Consider the following 24311-nt stretch of genomic DNA (forward strand, 5'->3'; position numbering starts at 1 on the left):
TGAAACTTGGTTCCTTTTTGGAGGATGAAGTAAAAAGGTTCAAACAGTAGTTGAAGCTTCTAGGAATATTAATTTTTATTGATCTAAGGGTTACAGTACTGATAAATAAAGAAAACTGCCCTCAACTTTGGAAGCCTCCTGGTTTCCTCCATATTCAAATGGTTCTGCATTTTCTGAATTCTAATCTACATCATCAGGCTGGTGCGTCCACTGGGAAATATGAAGTTAGCACCTTCTACTAAGGGAGATTCTCAACCATGGAGATATTTAAACAAGGAGATTTCTAAAAACAGTTTTGGGAAATCTTTTTATTAAGGTCTAACCTAGTCATTTAGTTACTACCTTAGCCAGGAAAATAATTACTGGGCTTTGTTCGGTTTCTTCCTAGGTTTTACTTTTTGAAACTAAAAACCAGACAGCTTTCTTGTTAAGTCTTTAATGAGAGCTGAGAAAAGGCTGTTGGAGCTGACAGGAGCCATTTCCCCACAAAAAATACTTTATTCCTTGTATCTAGAAGGGGTTGCATATTGCAATGATGGGTGCTATCCAAATATGAGACAAAAAATTGGATTGACAATTTCTAATTATTCCCAGAATAGATACAACACAGACAGAGCAGCAAATAGCTATAAACTTACTCTAGGTGAAAATTCAGCATTGTACAGCAAAAGTAGCTTTTTGCAAACTATATATATATAGTTTAGCTGCTGCTAAACAAACAAAAAAAAAAGTCACTCTTCAAGCAAGAAGTGACTCTGACTTCCATATGCCTCATATACCCCCACTCACTATTTCCTCATTCCTAAATGTGATTTATTCATGGCATACCTAGGATTCCCAGTAAGAAGTCCTACTTGTCAGGGCATCCAAGCAAATGTACTTCTTCTGAGTAAACAAATTCAGCATCTCTTCCCACAGTTACACCCCATGTTAATCAGGAAAATTGGCATTAGACTGACATAAATTATAGGAACTAGTTGATTGTATTTAACAAGTCTACAGGGATCAATTACAACTGCCAAGCACCTCGCCCACCTCTCTTGAATTTCAGATGACAGAAGCAGACTTTGATCTTTATTATTAAAGTGGATGAGATTTCCCTGGGGAATTAAGTAGAAGATATCTACAGTTCATACACACACAGAGAGAGAGAATGGCAGGTGAGTTCAACATGTAATCTGAGTGTTCATCAGCATATTAATCATGTCCTTAAGAGTGTTTTCTTAAGAGGTATTTATTGGAAGTGTCTGCATAGATTGCTTATTTCAGAGGGCAGTTTTGCATTGTAATTTACAATTGCACTGCATTTTAATGTTGTTTTGTTATGACTGTCAGCTGTATTTGTGATCCTGTAGATTATATGTAGAAACTAGGGTTTCGATTTACTGCTGCCATGCACCTTGTGTAATCATTTATACAAGTGCAAAGTGTGTGTAAAATACTACAAATCTGAATAGTAGTATTTTATACCTACTTTGCACTAGTGTAAATGACTATTCAAGGTGGAGGGCAATAGTGAATTGGGCCCTACGAAGAGGATTACATCTTCTAATTAGAGAGATGAAAGAAATCAGTCCAATGCAGTTTTTAAAAATCCTAGGTTTCCCTCAGGAGACTATTCTGCAACCTAAACTGTCAAGTTTTCCCAGCTATTCAGCCTAAATTATGTTCTAAATTCAACCTCTTTATGTAATCCTATTACTCCTTGTTATACCCCTTCCTTAATTTTTTAATATTGACAGTCCATCATCCTGTCCCCCTTTTCACCCCAGTTAGATAGCCCCTGAAGTGCTAGGAATCTGGTGTCAACAATTTCTGCTGCCTTGTCTGAAATGCCACCTGCTCATCCTTGTAAAGTGGGATAATGACAGAGCCAAATACTTTTCTTTTAATGACTTCATTATATGAAATGTGGAAGTTCATTAAACCATGTGAGATGAATGTGACAGAACACAACACAACAAGCTCTTCAAGCCCTGATTAACCATTGGGCTTAGGTAATGTACTAAACAGTCTTCCCCTCAGTCCAACAATCCTCCAGCAGCAAAATCTGTGCTCCTTGACTTCTCCAGCCTTCTGCTGCCAGTGACTGACTTCTGCCTCTGGGAATTAAATATACTGGCTATTTCTTCAGCTCTTCTCTCTTATTTTACAGATCTCACGCCAACACAAATCAGCTGGCATCCTAAAGCCAACACTAGTGCACACCATACTGACAGATATGCCCGCACAGAGCTGACTGTGAGGAGAGGGCAGGTCTTCACCATCACCCTGTGGTTCAACAGGCCATGGCAGACGGAGGACAACTTAGCATTCGTCACAGAAATAGGTAACTCCTACAGAAACCCCACTAATCCCCCGTCACAGAGGATTAATCTTTCCCCATTTCAGGTCCCCTCTCATCTTGCTCAGAGACAAGTTCTTCCCCCTCACTCATTTCACTTTTGAAGCAGTGTGTCTCTAATGTGCTCATTGTAAGTGTGAGATCTGTACCAGTTCAGACCTCTGTCTGTGACCCACAAACAAATACCCATTCTTATAAACACTGCTGTCTGTTGTTCTCTCTGCCAGGGCCAGCCCCTTCAGAGGCACATCACACCAAGGCCATCTTTAACCTCTCTGAGGTGGGGGCCAGTGGCTGGACTGCAGTTCAAGGACCCAGTGAGTCCAGCTACATGAACTTCTCAATATCCAGCCCAGCTAATGCAGTCATTGGACGTTACAAACTGAGCCTCCAGATCACCTCCGGCAACAAGGTCTCCTCCAAGTTCCTGGGGCACTTTGTACTGCTCTTTAACCCTTGGTGTTCAGGTAGGAACTGAGATATTTGCTCTTCAAGGTATTAATTAAATTTTATTGCTTTCACAGCATGCACAGTGAGCTCATGCCTCAGCCCTGCTTATTTAGAGTTATCGCAGGTAGCAAATTCAGCTATTTTAAACATTTTAAATATTTGTTTTGACTATGAAATATATCCAACCTCTGGGTGGTGAGTTCTAACTGTGTCAGTGAAATATCCAGCTGTGCAAAGTTGCCCTGTAGGATGTTTCTAGGGGACCCAGAACACCTGATTTCCACAGCCAAGAGAATGGTGAAAATCTGCTGAAAAAAATGCTTGTACCTGCCAAGGCCTGAGTTAGAGGCACTGTGATTTCTTGTAGAAGTTAATACCTTCACATACTCCTAAATGTAAGTAAAGGGCCCAGCACTTCCTACATCCTTCACAGACGGTGCTGGCCGGGTGAAGGCTGGGCCAGTCAGAATTCCTACATACCCTGAAGGTGTGTGACATGAAGGAGGCCAGGGTCCTGTGCTTCCCCACTTCTTTCACAGTGGATTGGGAAGGGTACAGCTCTGCTTCTCCCATTTTGCACCTCTGTAGAAATGAAGAGCCCTGAGATCAGGTTTTGGGCAAATAAGTGATGATGGAACGGTAAAATTTAAGGCTTGAGTTAGTCTCCTAATTTTAAGGGAATTATCCCTAACCACCCAAGCCACTAACCCCCAGTGTAAAGGGAGAGGAACAAGAGAAATGACTGCAGAATTAGCAACAGCTTCCTCCTCTAATTACAGAGCAGCAGCCCTCACATCAGTAATTAGGGTTCTGAGTCAGAGGCCACCCCAATGAATGAGTCAAGACCAAAAAACCTACTAATTAGCTCAGAATGCCTTGCAAGGCACCATAATAATAATTAATGAATAATAATTAGGACACAGAGGCTGTGTCTACACGGAATTTCCCAGGGAAAAGGCTTCTGCACAGCTGCCTGAAACACTACCTGCTAGGTAAGCATCTGGACTGGTGGAAACAAATCTGCAGGTACAGAACAACCTGTTTGCCTGCAGTGCAGACACTGTGGCGAGCCACTGCTCAAAGTGGGTGCTGGGGCAGCAGTGGTGGTGGCAGGCTGAGTCTCATTGTTGCTGGTTGAAAATGGAAAGATGGAGAGGAAAAAAATGTGGCTCTCCCATTTCTGTTGTCCCAGTTTAAACCCTAGGGTTTGGAAGAGCAGCTCCCCAAATCAGGGTATCAGAGGGTTCTGAGGCAATGGCCAGATAAGGGGGAGCCCTAACATCAGGCAGCATGACTATTACCTAGCTTCCTAATATTCTACCCTGTTTAACAACAACTCCCTGGTGCCAACACAAGGAACGGCTCCTGCCTGTGGCTGTGCGATACCACTGAAGCAAGTACCACTACTGAGAGGAAGTGGAAAAGGAAGATTCAAAACAGATTTTGTTTGTTCTTGTTTTAGTCTCTGTAACTGAAGTGCTGAGGTGCCAGGAAGAGCGGCACAATGGAAATGAGTAAATAACAGTCACACTCCAGGCAGGTGCTCACATAATCCCTGCCCTAAGCACAAGAGCTGTCTCAGCCACTCTGTGTGAACAATTTATCCGCAGCAAACGTAGCCCATTTCAGTTCGTAATGCGTAGATCACTCCTTGGCACAGTTTGCAAGGCCTTACACCCACCTTGATGGCATTTGTTTTTACCTACAACGTGAGAACTGTTGGACCTCATATCTGATCAATTCTAAAATTTCTGGGAATGTTCTAGGCATCAATGGGCAGAACCCTATTGATTTGGGGTTGGGGAAAGGGGGGAGATTGGAAAACTGAAAGGGGGAAAATGGGAGACATGGCATCCCTGCAATTTGTTTAGCACAGCCACGGACTCAAGCACCTCTGTAACTGTCCGTTCACGGAAGAGCTGGTTGATGGCTCCCATTAACATCTGCCAGCAGAACAATACCCCTAACTCTGCTCTGAGGTAACAGGGGGCCATACTCCCTGGGCAAAAGTGGGGATATGGGCTAAATGTGCACACACAGAGCCCCTGCTATGCAAGGAGAATAGAGGTGCACACATGCAAGGGAGAAGGGGGATCCTGCTGTAGAAGAGGGCACACTGAAACCCTAGCAAATAGGAGTGGGGGACCATGGTATGGAGAAAGTGGTGCACAGAGAGCCCCTGGCTTAGGGGGTAAGGGGAATGGAGTGGAAAAAGGTGGCATAGAGCTACTGACAGTAAGGAACTGAGGGGTACACACAACCCCACCATAAGGGTTACTGGGGGAGTTGCAGGGAGTCCCTGAAATAGAGGGGTGTGGGATGGTGGCTCACAGGGAGTTTGTGGGAGTAGAATGGTGGGATGCAAGGAGCCCCTAGGAGCCCAATGAACTTTGCTCCAGCAGCTACAAACCCCTACTATTTAAAAAACAATTCTGAATATCAAACTTTTTCCAGCATGCTTTGGCTTTTGGGTGTATTTGATAGTCAGTGCGGGCGACTGGTCCCCAAAGGCAAATGGTACTGTTTTTTACGTGACTGGTTGGTGACAGGTTGGAGGTGGAAGGAGAGGGCACTAGTGCAGAAAGCCGCAGGGAGCTGTAGAAGGCCTGGAGATTCCTATGGTGCTAACTTTAGAACTCCATATTGGCAACCAGCAGCCGCCACAGTGCAGTGTACAGCACAGGCTGAAATCAGGGGGTGGGAGCATAGCTGCTCCTACAGGTCAGTTTTATTTTTTATATCACTTGCTTTTTCACATTAGTCTCTCTTCACCTTCTACCACCCTCACTTCCCTACAAAGACAACAAATACACAATACCTATGCCAGCACTGATGAGGCAAATATGCCTGTTTACATATGTGCATTTATATAAACTATTCCCCAAAAATTTGTAAACAGAAAACCATTGTACCAATGCTCACGGAAAAGCAAGCCACAAGTGCTGCAAACAATTCAGAATTTGACTAAATATTCACACACAAGAAAAGTTCATCCCTAATTGCCCCGTCATTGAGTGCTATTTTAGCAAACGTGAACACACTAACCTATATTGCCTATTAAAAATGTACATTAACCATCCTGTGGCTCTCAAAGCCTCACTGGAAGAACTCTCCAAGTGCCATGCCACTGCTGAGGAGCGATGGTAACATGAAAGTAGACAATCATACCCCCTTTGGCTGAGACTGGGGCATGGCTGAGGTTCCAAACAGGACTGAGGTGGTGTTGGTTGTCTGAGGAAGCAACTGAAGGATATAATTTCCTCTTCTTCATGAAATGGGTGTCCATCATTAGTTCAAATTTGCAATGTAGGGGTCTGATTAGATTAAGTGTTACCAGAAGATCAGGTAGTAGCAAGGCAACAGCCATCAGGAAATAGCAAGGACTTTTACATTTACATATGGCCAGGAGGTTAAGACTGTTTCTCTGAATGTAGATCTTGTAGCTGTCATCCAGACCTTTGTCACCTTGAGGTTAGACTACTTCACCACACACTATGGCTATGTCTACACTACAGATCTTACAGTGGCACAGCTGTATGGCTGCAGCTTCTCTGCTATAAGATCTCCCGTGTAGCCTCTCTATGTCAACAGGAGAAAGCTCTCCTGTCAGCACAATTAAGCCACCCCCACCTGATCGCCCACCCACCTGATCGCCCGCCGACATAGAATCATAGAATATCAGGGTTGGAAGGGACCCCTGAAGGTCATCTAGTCCAACCCCCTGCTCGAAGCAGGACCAATTCCCAGTTAAATCATCCCAGCCAGGGCTTTGTCAAGCCTGACCTTAAAAACCTCTAAGGAAGGAGATTCTACCACCTCCCTAGGTAACACATTCCAGTGTTTCACCACCCTCTTAGTGAAAAAGTTTTTCCTAATATCCAATCTAAACCTCCCCCACTGCAACTGGACATAACGCTGTCCATACTGGCACATCTGTCGGTGTAACTTATGTCAGGCAGGGGGGTGTGTTTTTCATACCCTGACCAAAAAAAGTTTTACTGACAAAAGTGCTAGGATAGACATAGCCTATATGGGTTATATCTTAAACCCACTTGGAAACTGAGGCCAGTGTAGAATTCAGCAGCTCAGTCATTAAAGTGGAGTATCATGCAATGAAGCACTGTGCTCCAGCGCTCTATGATCTGTTCTGGTTGTCTACTGTTTTTGTGGTGGAAGTAAAGATGTTGGTACCAATCTATACATCCACAAATGGCTTAAACACTACCTTCGAGATGCCTCTCTCCCCAAGTTATACTGCTGCAATTGCAATCAACAGAGACTCACAAGTTGGAGCCCCTTGGTATAAATGAAAAGAGCTACTAGCAAGGTGTTCTTTGTGAAGCCCCCTCAACTTTGCAACTTGTTCCCCCTCTTGGTCCTAAAATAGCCCCAGACCTTCAGGACATGTTGCAAAGTTCACACCTATTTGATAAAGGTGGGGAGAACCATGAGGGTAGGAAAGAATTGGAAAAGGTGAGGATTCTTGTAGTCTAATTTAACTGGTTTACTGAGTGTCAAGGGAGAAGGGATTGCTGCTTAGTCATAATGAAGGGAAGGGAACTTTTTATATGGGTTTTAAGTTTTGTTAAGGATACTTCTAATGAATGGAAAGGTGGTCTTTTTAAATTTATGCAAATATATAAATCAATATGTGGAGGGTTGGCTCTATAACAGTAATTTATGGCAGCAAAATATTAGACACAAAATGTTCAGTAATTGTCTGGGTGACTGCAAAAAGACAGGGAGATTTGGTTTACACTGAGCATATGCTCAACAGGGAGGAAAAAGTTGGGAAGCAGTAATCATGAAAAAGACCTCAGATTGATAGTAGACATCAGACAAGATACGAATTGTTGCACTTTGGCTGCAGAATAAAAACACAACCCTAAACATGTGCATGCACACATCACAGGGCAGAAAGGTCATCATCACTCTGCATGTAGCTCTAGTGTAATTATAGCTGGAATGCAGGAGAAGGCTGGGACAGGGGGTTGGGGTGAAGGAGGGGGTGCAGCCTCTGGGAAGGAGTTTGGGTGTGGGCGGGAGCTCAGGGCTGGGACAGGGGGTTGGGGTGCAGGCTCCGGGAGGGGGTTTGGGTGCTGGAGGGGGTTCCGACCTGGGGCAGGGGTTTGGGGTGCAGAAGGGGGCTCAGGGTTGGGGCTCCAGGTGGTGGTGCTTACCTCAGGGGCTCCCAGAAGCAGCTGGCATGTCCAGCTCCTAGGCAGAGGGGCCTGGGGCTCTGCACACCACCCCTGCAGCTCTCATTGGCTGTGATTCTCAGCCGGTGGGAGCTGCGGAGCTGGTGCTCAGGGCAGGGGCAGCATGCAGAGCCCCTGTGGCCACTCCTGTGTCTAGGAGCCGGACATGCCAGTTGCTTCCAGGAGCCGCAGGGAATCTGCCTTAGCCCCGTTGCGCTGCTGACCGTACTTTTAGCAGCCCGGTCAGCACTGCTGACCGGAGCAGCCAGCGTCCCTTGTCGACCGAGTGTTCCAGTCGAAAACTGGATGCCTGGCAACCCTAATGTGGTATGCAAGGATATAACCAAGGAGCCATGAAGTGAAATTAACAGAGGAAACATTGAGGCTGGGTCTACACCTAACATTTAGGTTGTCCTAGCTACATTGCTATGAAAAATTTCATGCCCTGTGCAATGTAGTGACCTAACTCCCACTGTAGACACACCCGGCAGACAGAATAATTCCTCTGTCAGTCTAACTACCACCTCTCAAGGGAGTGGATTTACCATAGTGACAGAAAATCCCTCTCGCTGTAGTCAGTGCTCACACAGTTGTGTAGCTGCAGCTGTGGCACGGTAGCACTGGTAGTGTAGCCTTACTCTCAGACGGGATATCAGAGTAAAACGATTCTGACACTGATGTGTCTCAGGCAGGGGGAGTCCCAGTGCTGGGATTTTTAAAATTGGACTGGACACATCACTAGGAAATGTACAGTAGGGAACAATACTGCCCTTAAAATAATACAGGGTCTTTTCCATCCCTAATTTCTACAACAAGGCAGAAGAATCCAAAGAAGCAACTTGGGCTCTTTTTCTGCATCTTCACTGCTGCAATGTACAGTGAACTCTAAGGTGCAACATGAAAATCTGGGATAGTCCCATGCAACTTGAGTTATTTTTATTAATTTTCTCCCACCACATACTGGACAACATACCCACACTGAACTGTACAGATTCAGGGATTCATAACAATGAGATGTGATCTTCCTGCTAATAGATCCACTTACTCAGACAAACATGGCTTTGGCTGAAGTTTATCATCAGTGTTGTTGCCAAAGAGGCCTAGAGCTCACAGAATGCCACACAGGTTACATCAAGGGAATGAAAAAGGTTTACCTGGCTTTGAGCTTATTGAACTAATTTAGAATGTGCCCTCTTGAAAGGAATGGAAATCTCTCTAGGTATGACCTATTTTCATAACCAATTTTTACCGTTGCCTAAGGTAGTTTTTAACCACCTATTTGCTAGCCAATATAGCAAATAAGAAATGTGCTTGTTAGATAAAATGTGATTGGCTCTGCTATTTGAATAGCAAGTTATGAAACTGTAACCAAAACCAAAAGAAAGAAAGAAATAGGTAGACATGATGGAGTGAAGCTTTTCATAGTTATGCAAAGAGAAATAATGGAAAATGACTCACAGATGAGCTTTGTGCTGCCCATAGATTGGAAATGTATTGGTGGGGGGGAGACATGGATCTTGCAGGGGTACAGGAAATGTTAACCACAGAAATGACATTAACATATGACTGGATAATGTAAATATGTAATCAACTGCAAAATGTAATGGGAAAGTAAAATACTGTAAACAAGCAAGATCTAAAACTCCAGGATCAAGAGAGAGAAAGTTGGAACATAAGTGAGCTGCAACCTCTCTCCCTGGACTTGGTCAAGTATTAACCCTTTTTGTAGAGAGTGCTGATTAATCTTTGATGTATAATCATTGATGAAGAAATTGATTGAGCTTGGTCATGTGATCTCTCAATCAATAAGCTACACTGAACCCTCTTACAATGTCCTCAGTTATAGGTGCAACAGCACATCTAACTTTGGGCTTTCAGGTGATGATGTCCACATAGCTAATGAAGATGCAAGACAGGAATATGTTCTGGATGAAAATGGAATCATCTTTATTGGAAATGCCAACTATATTGAAGCTAGAGGATGGTACTATGGGCAGGTAAGAACATAAGAATGTCCATACTGGGACAGAACAATGGTCCATCTAGCCCAGCATCCACTCATCTGACAGCGGATGATGTCAGATGGTACACCAGGAACGAACAGAACAGGGCAATCTTCAAGCAATCCAATCCCTTTTGTCCAGTCCCAGCATCTGGCAGTCCGAAGCTTAGGGATGGTAACAGGATGGTGTTGCATCCCTGACCATCGTGGCTAATAGCCATTGATGGACCTATCTTCCATGAAAGTATCTAATTCTTTTTTGAACCCTGTTATACTTTTGGCCTTCTCAACATCCGCTGGCAATGAGTTCCACAGGCTGACTGTGTGCTGCGTAATGAAGTACTTCCTTTTGTTTGTTTTAAACCTGCTGCCTCTTAATTTAATCAGGCAACTGCTAGTTGCTGTGTTATGTTAAGGGGTAAACGAGACTTCCTTATTCATGGTCTCTGCACCATTCATGATTTTATAGACCTCCATCATATCCCTCCCACCCCAGCCAACTCTTTTCCAAGATGAACAGTCCCAGTCTTTTTAATCTTTCCTCATACGGTACCTGTTCTGTACCCTTAATCATTTTGTTGCCCTTCTCTGTACCTTTTCCAATTCTAAAATCTTTTTTGAGATGGGACAACAAGAACTCCATGTAATATTCAAGGTGTGGGCATAACATGGATTTATACAGTGGCATTATGATATTTACTATTTTATTATTTATCCTTTTTCTAATGGTTCCTAACACTGTTAGATTTTTTGACAGCCACTACACATTGAGTGGATGTTTTCAGAGAACTATCCACAATGACTCCAATATCTCTTTCTTGAATGGTAACACCTAATTTAGACCCCATCATTTTGAATTATAGTTGGGATTATGTTTTCCAATATGCATTACTTTGCACTTATCAACATTGAATTTCATCTGCCATTTTGTTGCCCAGTCACCCAGTTTTGAGAGATCCCTTTATAACTCTTCACAGTCTACTTTGGATTTAACTATGTTGAGTAGTTTTTTATCATCTGCAGGATGTCCTCTAGAGCCTTTTTAAAAAATTGGCATCACATTAGCTATCCTTCAGACATCTGGTACAGAAGCTGATTTAAGTGATAGGTTACATACCACAGTTCTGCAATTGTATCAACTATAGGAGATGTACTTGGGAACTCAGGTCTTTATCCCACTTCTGATTTCATGTTCTCTTATCCACATTTGTCTCTTTGGTATCTGTACCTGTTTATTTAGGGCACTATGAGGGGAGTCAGGATATTTGCTTTATTTCCAAGAATATCTTATGCTTCTGACTATGGTTTTATGTATGTCAATTCTGCTGTTCAGTGCAGCTATAAGGAGGACAAAGGAGCCCCAATCCAGTATTAATGAATGCGCTCAGCATCATGCACAGGCAGAAGTTTTGCCTGAGAGGGAGGTACATAGCTAAGCACCTCATCAGCAAACTGAGGATGATACTTATACACGTATCTTATTAGACACCCATTCTTCACTCACTCACTCACTCACTCACTCAAGAGAGCAGGGTGAAAAAGGGATGGAGTGTAAGTCAGCAAGTGCAAAGGAAGCTGGTGAGCTGGGGAATTAAACCTTGCATTCATTTCAGAGGATTACATCCTGAGTTTAAAACTCTCTGAATAGCCTCAGCTCACATTTTCATTGGAAGACAATAATGTTGCCCTCGCTGCAGTGCACCACACAAGAACTTGCAGGAAGGGACAGGTTCTTCCTAACATTCTGTTCCCTTGGGCTTTATCAGTTTGCTTGCCTTAGCTTGTAAGGCCTTTGAGGCAAGGACTTTCTCTGTGTTATATGTTTATGTAGTGCCAAACACCAGGGTGCCCTGATCCAGATTACAGCCCATAGGATACGAATACAGATCTAATCAATACAATAATTTGCCTTGCTTGAATTATCTTTGGAGCAATACAGTTCTACTGCACCAGTTCATCCCTGGTGTAACTCTACTGAAACAAAACAGTTACCAGGATGAATTTGGCTTATTTTGATTATACCATACTTCTCCAGTCTGGTATCATAGAATCATAGACTATCAGGGTTGGAAGGGACCTCAGGAGGTCATCTAGTCCAACCCCCTGCTCAAAGCAGGACCAATCCCCAATTTTTGCAGCGGATCCCTAAAAGGCCCCCTCAAGGATTGAACTCACAACCCTGGGTTTAGCAGGCCAATGCTCAAACCACTGAACTATCCCTCCCCCTCTATTATGTCCTGTCACTTAGCCAGTATAACAGCTGTGTGCGCTGCACTCCAGCCAGAGGGCTTTGTGTACCTCCAGTCCCAGTACATCTTTATGTTTGGATTTCTCAGAAAGAGGAAGCTCCTGGGGAGTTTATCTTCAAATTCTGTTTGAAAAATTAACTCTCTCTTTACAAGGCTTTGTCTCTCTTGGTTACAGTTCCAAGATGGCATTCTAAATACCTGCCTTACCATGCTGGATCTGAGCCTGTACTGTCGTCAGGACCCAGTCACCGATGCGTTCCACAGAGGAGATCCTAAATATGTGGGGCGGGTGATCAGTTCAATGGTAAGGAATGGGTTATTTGCTCTTGGTTTCAAACATACCTACCAGCAAAAAGCCGTAGCTGCATAGTGGAACTCAGCAAAGTTCAACAGAACCATCTGTGTGTGAATAATGTGACTGAAGAACTTGACACAGGACTTCTCCTTTTGTTAATTCTATGTCTTTAATATTTTAGATCAACGGGAATGATAATGATAACGGGGTGCTGGAGGGAAGCTGGGATGACAATTTCTCTGAGCATGAAAACCCATCCAGATGGAATGGTAGTGTGGTGATCCTCAGGAAGTGGCGTCAAGAAAATTACAAGCCTGTCCAGTACGGCCAGTGCTGGGTTTTTGCAGGAGTGATGTGCACAGGTACATCTTAGAAAAAATAATGCTACTGAAATGGAGGTGTTCTGTAACCTCCATCACTTCACGAGCCTATGAGTACACTAGAGCTGGAAGGGGTAAACTTCAGCATGGGGAGACATACCCACACCAGCTCTGACCAAGCTAGTGCGTTAAAAATAGAAGTTAACCCCTGGCAGTGCAAGCATCAGGAAGGGGCTAGCCACCCTAAGTACAATCCCATCTGATACCCTAGATATGTACTTAGGGCGGGTAGCCCCTCACGCCACTGCATCTACACTTCCTTTGGCACACTAGCTTGATCAGAGCTAGCATGGGTATGCCTTCTTGAGCTGCAATTTGCACCTTCTAGCTCCTGTGTCAAGATACCCTACAAAACACAACATGACTCACTCAACACTCGGAAACAGCGCTTCAAACACTGTGAAAATGCTGATGAGTCACAGCCAGTGAAACTAGTTGGTCTGGAGTGGCTGAGAAACAGGGTGTTTAGCATTTAAACATTTTCAATAAGACAGTTGGAGCATTTCTGTATATTTGTGTGTTTCAGTCCTGAGATGTTTGGGGATTCCAACTCGTTTGATTTCAAACTTTAATTCTGCCCATGATGCGGATGGAAACCTGAGTATTGATAAATACTATGACAGTGCTGGAAAGTGCCTTAACATCAGCAGAGACTCCTCATGGTAAATATAAAAGCTTCTGTATCTCAGCAACACTTAGAGATAGGGCATCAGTTACCACAAAAGCAATGCGGCTCTGGCCTCTGCGCTAGTAAATACAGCGCAGCAGCAGCACAGACCTGATGGAAACCAGAGAATCTTCATATAAAAAAAAAATAACCTGATAAAGCAGTTTCCAGATTGGAAGGAAACTGTACACTGAGCTACTTTGCTCTTGATTTAACAGTATCCGGTTGTCCTTTGGCAAAAAACCCAAAGGACTTGAAAATTAGCAGTAATTTAAGAAGTTTAAGATTTCATATATATATGAGATAAGTAGGGGCATAGCGAGCAGATCGAGGGACGTGATCGTCCCCCTCTATTCGACATTGGTGAGGCCTCATCTGGAGTACTGTGTCCAGTTTTGGGCCCCACACTAAAAGAAGGATGTGGATAAATTGGAAAGAGTCCAGCGAAGGGCAACAAAAATGATTAGGGGTCTGGAACACATGACTTATGAGGAGAGGCTGAGGGAACTGGGATTGTTTAGTCTGCAGAAGAGAAGAATGAGGGGGGATTTGATAGCTGCTTTCAACTACCTGAGAGGTGGTTCCAGAGAGGATGGTTCTAGACTATTGTCAGTGGTGGAAGAGGACAGGACAAGGAGTAATGGTCTCAAGTTGCAGTGGGGGAGGTTTAGGTTGGATATTAGGAAAAACTTTTTCACTAGGAGGGTGGTGAAACACTGGAATGCGTTGCCTAGGGAGGTGGTGGAATCTCCTTCCTTAGAAGTTTTTAAGGTCAGGCTTGACAAAGCCCTGGCTGGGATGATTTAATTGGGGATTGGTCCCACTTTTGAGCAGGGGGTTGGATTAGATGACCTCCTGAGGTCCCTTCCAACCCTGATATTCTATAATTCATGCTCCAAATCTCTCACCCACCAATCTCTTAAAAAAAAAAAAAATCTTGTTCCTGCCCATGCAGTCACATGCAATTCTGTTTCTCTCATGCTCTTAACAGGTTTACTGATGTAATGACCTCTTGTCATCACACATCTATGCTTCAGTCTCCTTCACTGGACTATTGGGTCTCCTCCGGTGAATAGGTGACCAAAGTTTGTTGACCAACCTTAAAATTAGGCCTTCCCCGTATGGGAATAAGCAACACAAAAACCAGTCCAAAAACAAACAACTATCTTCCAGCCCTCCCCAGGTTCAGTAGTTCCGTCTTGTTGCTAAAATACCAGCTCATGCCCAGAATTACCAATAGCTAAGTGTTCAAAAATTATGAGTCTGGGCCCAAAAAGTCATGGCACTAGTTTAAAAATCATGTTGTGTTGTTGGTTTTTTAAAAATACATTTTGGATTCATTTTCAACTGCCTTCTGGTTTCTGAGCCTTTAGACTACTCACTTCATGTTTTCCAGCTTTTCTCTACAACTAGTTGGGCTAGTTTGTTTTTGTTTTTTTTAAATGAAAGTGGAGATTCTCAAGATTCTCACACAACCAATTGACTCCATCATGTGGGGCTTTAAGAAAAACACCAGATATCACAAGACTCACAATAAAATTTTAAGAGTTGGCAACATTTCTTGGCTTATTCCTTGCACCAGTCTGTTTATTGCTGGAGGGCATAACGCAGTAGTCTTTTGCCCTCCCTGGACTCAATCAGTGGTCCTTTTGTTCTCACCAGGACTAATTGGTTCCTTACCCTGATAATACAGGATTGAAGGGGATTGGGTCTTCCTCTTTCCTTCCCTTCTGAAATTCCCCATCCTGAGGCCCCTGAATAAAATTAGAATTGGAAAAGGTACAGAGAAGGGCAACAAAAATTATTAGGAGTATTGAACAGTTTTCTTATGAGGAGAGATTAAAAAGATTGGGACTGTTCAGCTTGGAAAAGAGACAACTAAGAGGGGATATGATAGAAGTCTATAAAATCATGAATGATGTGAAGAAAGTGGTATTTATCCCTTCACATAACACAAGAACCATGGGTCACCCAATGAAATTAATAGACACCAGGTGTAAAAACAAACATAACAAGTACTTTTTCACACAATGCACAGTCAACCTGTGGGACTCATTGCCAAGGGATGTTGCGAGGGCCAAAACTATAACTTGGTTCAAAAAAGAATTAGATAAGTTCGTGGAATGTAGATCCAACAATTGCTAGTAGCCAAGATGGTCAGGGACACAGTCCCATGCTCTGGGTGTCCTAAGCCCCTAAGAGGGGGATGGATCACTCTATAATCACCTGTTCTGTTAATTCCATCTTAAGTACCTGGCACTGGCCACTGCGAGAAGACATAATAGTGAGCTAGATGACCCAATATGGCCATTCTTATATTCTGTGTTCTTAACTGAGCTGTCAAGCCCCTACCAGTGCTATATTGCCTCCAGTCTTTCCTTTTTGCTCTCACACCTTTCAGGGTCCTTTCTGTGACCTGTCTCCCACAGACTACAGCCCCATTTCTGAGCTCAGCATTTCTCTCACTCTCTCGACAGGAAACCCCTTTCCTAGGTTTCACCGTCTAGTGCTGCAGGTGCCTCCTTCTCCCTGCAGGTTTCCCTTACAGCCCCTCCTGGACCAAGGTTTACCCAGCTTCCTTAATTGAGAGCCACCCTCCAGGTCATGTTTCCACCTGGAGACTCCCTAACTGAGCTACAGATGCTTTCTTATATAGTCCTAATAGCCACACGACTCCTCTGGGTCACTGTCCCTCCGAGGATGCCCTTTCTTAAAGGCTGAACCCCAGTAATACCCAGATAGTATCATTTTCCCTTAGGGAAGCCATCATGTTCTGTTACAATCCCAAGAGACTCAATGTTACATCTCAGCAACACCTTAAAAGCATCACATTCCATTCTTGTGCCCAGAGTGGTAATATGTAGGTCCTCCGAAGGATCTCTTCATAGTCCCATCATTAGACAGATTGGCTGGATTTCTGCCCTTCTTTTGAACCGTACCTCTGTTCATTCTCACCTTCAGGGATTATCATGTCTGGAACGAAGTTTGGTTCATTCGAAGAGACTTGGGAACACCATACAGTGGATGGCAGGTTCTAGATTCAACTCCGCAAGAGCAAAGCAAAGGTAACAGGTAAAGTTCCTCTTATGAAGTTGTCCCTTTGCTGAGACTCAAAGTGCCTAATAAGGTTGCTGATTTTTCTTCATGCCCTAGGGATATTTCAGTGCGGTCCTGCTTCTGTCAGAGCCATCAAAGAAGGTGATGTAGACTTGGACTATGACACCCTATTTGTGTTTACGGAGGTGAATGCTGACTGCAACCAATGGATTGTCTACAAAGATGGAACCAAAAAAAAAGTGTATTGTGACACTGAGAGAATTGGCAAGGCCATCAGCACCAAAGCTGTGGGCAGTAATTCCCGAGTGGATGTCACTAACAATTATAAATATCCAGAAGGTAAAGGCAAACTATCACAATGAATTTCCTCTTGGGTTCTCAGGACTGGAGGGTTAGGACTGGTTGCATATTTTGGTTTAATCACTTCTCTGCTTCATTTGGAACAATATTCCTGGCAATACTGTTGTCAGTCTTGCTTCATAAAACAATGGGTACCACATTCATGGTGTGTGCTGGATGGAATCTTTAGCAGGAAATGCACTGGCCAATATTCTGCAGTACATCATTTCATAGGTACATTTTGACACCCAAAGCAAACCAGCAATTAAAATTTCCTGAAAACCGAAGTAAAAAAAATGATTGTAGAAGACACCACTAATATCCTTGAAACTGAGTCCCATCTACACTACCAGCTACATAAGAAATCTCTAGACCTCTCTGTGCCACCAAGGCACTGGCTATGTCCAGGTTCCACTCATGCTATTAGCTATGACAGGAACTGGATCTGCGCAGGCAGTCGCATGCACTAGCTACATCCTGAAATTCTGAGGGTTCCACAGGAACATCATTCTACTTGTTTCCATTGGTCATTAATTCTGCTTTACAACTGAGACAATTCCACGGTTTTCACTTTGAATGAGCAAAGTTTAACATGTTAACTACTGTGATATGAGGAGATTCAGATGGGTAAATACTTGTTTCAGTTCCTCAGTCACCCTTCCACCCTGTAACTTCACCAGATGCTCCCTGCTAGCCCCTTTTCTCCCTTTCCTCATCAGAAAGATGTCCCCACCACTCCCCAACACCTCATACTTCCTACAGCAATATCCCGTCTTCTCGGAGTGAATCATCCCTCTTTCTCCTTGCCTGCCTACCTGTAGCCAAGGGCTCATTTTCCCCTCTGACTCCCAGACACTCCTGTGCACATTCACTCTTGGCTGCCCTGTCTCCACCTTGTGGTTCTGGCCTGATAGATGGATGGAGAATTAGTAATGGGCGTCAAGTTGCATTTATTCATATTTTAATATCCCCAGTCCCCCACAAAACACTGTCTTCTAATTCGCAAAAAGAAAAGGAGTACTTGTGGCACCTTAGAGACTAACCAATTTATTTGAGCATGAGCTTTCGTGAGCTACAGCTCACTTCATCGGATCCGATGAAGTGAGCTGTAGCTCACGAAAGCTCATGCTCAAATAAATTGGTTAGTCTCTAAGGTGCCACAAGTACTCCTTTTCTTTTTGCGAATACAGACTAACACGGCTGTTACTCTGAAACCTGTCTTCTAATTGTGGCCTGTGTAGCCACATGTTCGTATCACTTATACCCTCATCCTCCCTCCAAATGTTTGTTACACCCACTTGTTTCATCTTATCTTAAATACAGTTGTTAAGTGATTCAGGTCAGGGACTGTCTTAACAATGTCTTTCTACAGCCCAGTGGGGCACTGGTCCTGACTGAGGCCTCTGGGGACTACTACAATACACATAACAAACAATAATAGAGCACAAGCAGGACACCAGCATGGATTTTCCCCAGTGGAGAGATGGAGTCAAAACTACTCCCGACAAAAGTCTGAGCCTTTCTTTGCTCCGTGCTGCTGTGAACCTCCTTGACTTCCAGCAGCAACTACCCCCTCAGAGTAACAAACCCCCAGAAAACAGTCAAGCATTTTCATCTGAGGAACTACTCAGATTTTTAAGGATTAAAACTGTATTAAACTAAATGGAAACAGATTTAAAATCTGAGTACGTGTCATCCCCCACGTAGCTTGTATCATAAATGTTGTCATTTGTCTACCTGATGGCTCTGGAATACTGCAATTAGAAGTTTATTTGTCACAAAATACAGTTCAGTTTATTCATGGCATGAAATGCTCATAGGATGAACATTCAGACTGGCAAGAAATGCTGCGCTGAGCTAAGCGGGGCAACTTTTTTCTGCTACCTGGCTTTTATGGTTTTAAATCATGCTGATGCTATGACATCAGTGATTTACAGACACATTTTTCTGAAGTTGCCATTGATATTGGGTGCTTTAGTGTCCAGATACCCGACTTCAAACATCTAGAATCTGATCTTTTGCAAGTGCTGAGCACCTAAAGCATGAACTGAAGTTAATGGGAGCTGGAGGTGCTCAGATAAAAGCATCCTGAGTTGAGCACCTAAAATCAGTGGCCATTTCTGGAAATTTGCTCAGGATGTTTTTAATGCAACCATAAATAGTGTAGAAGTTAGTTATCAGAAGGGCCTGCAGAGTTACAGAGCAAAGTCCTATTGCATACTGTGGTGAAAGACAGGAGACAATAGGAGCCCTATGGACCAGCAATTAGCAGGAAGACAAGGTACTTCATTTTAGTGACTGTTATAATTTCACTGTATCACAAATACTTAGATGTGCAAATCCCAGATCTAGGGAGCTACAATACAAATGGGATCTGCAGGTACCTCAGGTTGGTGGGTAGTGCAGAGCTGGTATACTGGACTCTCTTTATAACCTTAACCTAGGAACTGTGTAATGGAGACATAGCTATGAAATTTACTGATGTTTCCCTTTCACCCAGGCTCTCACGAGGAAAGAGAGGTGTATAAAAAGGCCTGTGCCAAGGCACGTGGATCACACCTCACAGAAAGACTCTCAGAAGTTCCTAATGAGGGATCATCAGAAACAGTTAGAAAACCTGAGGTCTCTGGGGTATTCAAGCTAGTTGAACCCCCTGTGTTTGGCAAAGATATCAACCTAATCTTAATTCTCACCAACCTGTCCTCTGAATATAAACCTGTAAAGGTGAACCTGAGTGCATCAACCATCCTGTACACAAGGAGAGCAGTGGCAGAGATCTTGCAGGCAGCCACATCTGTTGATCTTGGTTCTAAAGAAGGTAACTTTTCACATGATTGGACAGTCAACAAAACCATGTTCTTAAACTGAGAAAATAACTATTCACAGTCAAAAGGACAGGAGAAAGATACACCAAATGCATATCTATATCAGCTTTGCAATTCTTGCAAAATTGCCGAGGAACAAAATCTGCTTGTCCATCCTTTACTAGTATGACGATTATAGTGTTAAAAAAAAAAAAAAAGATGAATTCCTCTCTGTGGTGGGCTAATCATAGGATATCAGGGTTGGAAGGGACCTCAGGAGGCCATCTAGTCCAACCCCCTGCTCAGAGTAGGACCAATCCCCAATTTTTGCCCCAGATCCCTAAATGGCCCTCTCAAGGATTGAGCTCACAACCCTGGGTTTAGCAGGCCAATGCTCAAACCACTGAGCTATCCCTCCCCCAAATTGGTCAAAGTGTTTCAAGACTAGGCTATGTTCTCTCTCTCAGTCAACAGGGATCACTGAAGAGAATCTAACAGAGGAGGGTGTACATGCAGTAAAAACAAATTAGGATACAGTAAAAGTTTCAGCAAAGCTCCATGTCTCCTTAACGAGGTTAGGGTTAATAAAACAAGTGCAAGATATACAGAACTTCTTCATCCCAGAGGGCTGCAGAGGGAGAAGCTATTCTTTTTCCATACATAGCAGAAAAACTGTAAGGAATGAGACAATGAGGAAGGGGATTGGGCAGGGACCTTGTGATAATTGGCCCAATCTTTCACCCAGTCAGCAGAGGTAAAATCTAGAAAAGGATACATGGAGGGATAGACCAAATGTCTTACCCAGCCAGTTGTCAGTAATATAAGGACAGGTATACAAATAAATGTAGAGGGCCAAATTCTGCTTTCAGTTTCACCAGTGTACTCTCTATTGAAGAGAGTAGGGTTAGATTGAGGAAGCAAAATGGAATTTGTACCAGATAGCAGAACTGTCTGCAGCAGCCAGCAAGGAGTGATGCAGAGCAGGGGCTTGCAGGCAAGAGATTCACATGGAACCAAGCATCCTCTGTCTGTGCCATCCTGTAAACACATACTACAGAGAAGACAAGACTAAAAACAAAGTCACCCGGGGCATCTGTGAAATTACTGGAGTCTGATACTTTCCAAATATGTTTGCATTTCAGAGAAACAGATTCAGTTAAAGATCTCTTATGCCCAGTATGAAAAGTCCCTGACTGATGATAAGAAGATCTTAGTGACTGCCTTGTGTGAAGTCATGCACACACAGGAGGCAAAGATGATGGTGGAGAAGACCATCACTTTAGAGTCTCCAACCATCTTCATCAAGGTAAAGAGCTGTCTGCCTGCTGCCCATAATGGAAAGCAAATGGAAGAGTTCTCACAGAGTCCTGTGGCTAGAGTTCAGCCCAGAAGATGGGCTGTTTGCCAGAAGCTGGGAACAGGTGACAGAGGATGGATCACTTGATGATTACCTGTTCTGTTCATTCCCTTTGGGGCACCTGGCATTGGCCACTGTCAGAAAACAGGATACTGGGCTAGATGGACCTTTGGTCTGACCCAGTATGGCCATTCTTATGTTCTTATGGGAATTCTAGGATCAAGTGTGAAAATCCAAACCAAGTTTTCCAAAAGTGGCTACTGAGTTCTTGTTGCCCAGCTTGAGAAACCTTAAGATGTCAAGCTGGGAATGAAAAGATCAGAGGCCACTTTTGAAACTTTGCCCTGACTCTCTGTGTTTATTTACCACTTGTGTTTTCTCTTCTGTAGTAAAAATGTATCCAGGCACTTTCCCTACCAAGTCACCTTCCAAGTCAAGTGCCATCAGATCATTTGTTTTGGATTAGTTTTAAATTTTTCATTCTTACTTTAATTTATTGTAGCTTTCTGGCTGCTCTCAAATGACATTGCCCTGTCCTGAAATAGACTTGGAGCCTGAATTCACACTAACATGAAGGCTGATTTATACTGTTTTGCATCTTTAATCACTATCAAGAGCATGTTCAGTGCTCATTCTACTACAGAAAATCAGGCAGCAAACTAAAGGACAAACTGATTTAAAAAGACATGTTTGAGTAAATCTGAGCCTCAAATCTTTTAAAATATATACATTTCCCTGCCTCCACTCAACTGCACAGCTAATACCAGCCCAGCTTCAGCACCAAGAAAAGGCAGGAAAGGGGAGATGCACATCAACCAGAAGTTAAATTCCATAGTTCTACCTATAGCCCATCCATCCCCTGAAGGAGAAACATGCTCTGCCCACACCTGCATTATGTCTGCCACTCCATTCCTGGGAGAGTGTCTGAACCTCCTGAAAAGGTTAACACCGTTGACTGTTCACAAGTAAATGTCCTGCAAGGGGGGGAGGGGAAAGCATAAGAACTGTGAATCATCAGAAATGTTTGTCCCCCATTTAGATTCCTGCACAGGTTGTGGTGCACAAGCCTGTTACTGTAGAGATCTCATATGCCAATCCTCTCCCAGAGCCAGTGAAGGACTGTGTGGTGCTGGTGAAACTGATGAATCAAGAGGTCAAGATAGAGTAAGTAAAAGGGGCGTCACCTGTCTATCACTTTTGATAAAAGACTGACAGAGTCCTGACCTTGGTATCTTGGTGAGCAAGACTTAGAACATTTACATTCCATCTTCAACATGCATTTTAAACTAAGTATGAAACTGCAAGTCTTAGGAAATACGTATGAAGAACAATGCCCAGATCTGCTGGATGTGTTCTCAGTGTGCCATCAGGTCTTGAACATGTGACTTTGAGGTTTTCAGTCCATTAGGAATCTTTAGTGCAACACACGAAACAGAAGTAAAACTTTAGGAGATTTCCCATTTTCAGGTGAAATTTATTTGTTATTCTTGACTTTTTGTTTAAAAAAATTGAAGAGGAAGTGTGGTGGAACAGGTTGGCGAGTCTTCAGCGAGGCACCTAGAGCAGGGCTTTTTAGTTCTGCTTTTAAATATGTGGGAGCTACTCAGATAGTACAGTGATGAGTCCAAAATACAGTAGATAGATAAAAGCCTGCCATAGCTTTCTTCCTCCCAGCATAAGCAAGCAGGGTTGCTTTGGCTTCCCTTAAAATAAATAAATATTGGTGAATGGGAAGCTGGGGAAAAACGTGCCTTTACAGAATGCCCCGTTAATTATTGTTTTGCTGGGCATTGTCTTTTTGAGCTCTTCATTGAGGAATCCACAATGTTCAATATTCCATACTGGGTCTAACAGCATGTTTTACCATGAGCTGGTCTGGCTTATGCTTCCGGTGGGAACTATAAAAGTCCCCTTACTAATCCATAGGGGTCTGCAAAATGAAATTCCACAGAGGGTCCCTGGAAGCTATTGCCTCTGAATTATCAGCTCAGTTCAGGGGAAAGAAAAAAAAACAAAGCCTACCACACGTCAGCCCTAGGCAATGATAATGGGGTGTCAGTAACGCAGGTGCCTGACAACTGGAGGGGCTCTTTAAAATATGAGTTTTTGCCCATTTTGAGGACCCAAATCATCAGTCTCAAACCTGGACAGTTGACAGCTCTGTATTGCATCTAAATATGGAGATATGCAGTAGCACTCTCCGCCCTCTCATCTCTTTCCCTTTATAAATCTAGCATTTCTTATTGCTTCCTGATCCACAGAGGAGCCTTGAGTCCCAACTAATTCCCAGGAAACAGGGCTGCCCCTCAGATACTTCAAATCGTCTCTTTGGTGTGACAGTTGTAGGTGGCTTTGCTTTTCCTTTCCACTTTAGCTTGTTCCTTGGGCCTCTCTGGGATACATAATAGGAGGGTTTCCTATCTGAGCCTGAACTCACTGATGTTTTCTTTGTTTTAGTGTGGCACCACTGGGACCCAAGGAGCGATCAAAGATTTACTTAGAATTCACACCCCACAGAAGTGGTGCGATGCAGCTGCAGGTGGACTTCTCTTGTGACAAGTTTGCCTATGTTAAGGGATTTGAGACCATCGATGTGGCCCTCGGTCAGTTGCAATAGTTGGATTGGCTCTGTGATCAGAGACATTACCCTATTTCTACACTAGCATTAAAAAGCGTTTTTCCCTGCACAATCATAGTGATGACTGTAAATTAGTACATTTTCATTCTGAATGTCCTTGTGAAGTGCAATGCAGGAAAATAGCTCATCTCTCTGCATTACAACAACAGGATGACTCTCTTGCTTCCACAATATTTCCTTGTCTAATCTCAAATATCTCTATTTGTGTTTCTTTTTTGCCTCTCTACTCTGCAACTCTTGTCCTAGAACAAATGCAACAACATAAAGTACATCCTGTGGGATTCTCTCCTGCCTCAGGTGAATTGAGACTGACAGAGTTAAACAATGATAATATTACAATATTCCTAAGGGGATGGGGGTTGTATTTGCTTCAGTGTTTTACTGACTTTATACATTGACTCTTTGCGTTAAGATTGGTCAGAACATTGGCTTTTCCCATAGGTGTTTAATTACAGTTACAGTCTGGTTGTGATTTAATCCCAATTTGTTAGCAATTAATAAAACTTTCAAAGAATGGTTTCAATGAAGTAT

General features: G+C 43.3%; 1 protein-coding gene across 1 annotated transcript; it reads left to right on the forward strand.

The window, feature by feature from the left end:
* The first annotated feature begins 1153 nt into the window (after positions 1–1153).
* Positions 1154–23759, forward strand: LOC144273767 (protein-glutamine gamma-glutamyltransferase E-like). The gene is given in 14 exon segments (XM_077832467.1): positions 1154–1160; positions 1998–2057; positions 2060–2329; positions 2572–2811; positions 9871–9989; positions 12419–12547; positions 12720–12900; positions 13445–13580; positions 16547–16650; positions 16739–16981; positions 19482–19799; positions 20928–21091; positions 22182–22306; positions 23600–23759. Coding segments are annotated over 14 exon segments (2256 nt in total).
* Positions 23760–24311: the final 552 nt, after the last annotated feature.

This window comes from Eretmochelys imbricata, chromosome 13 (assembly GCF_965152235.1).
Source record: "Eretmochelys imbricata isolate rEreImb1 chromosome 13, rEreImb1.hap1, whole genome shotgun sequence".
Classification (NCBI taxonomy): domain Eukaryota; kingdom Metazoa; phylum Chordata; order Testudines; family Cheloniidae; genus Eretmochelys; species Eretmochelys imbricata.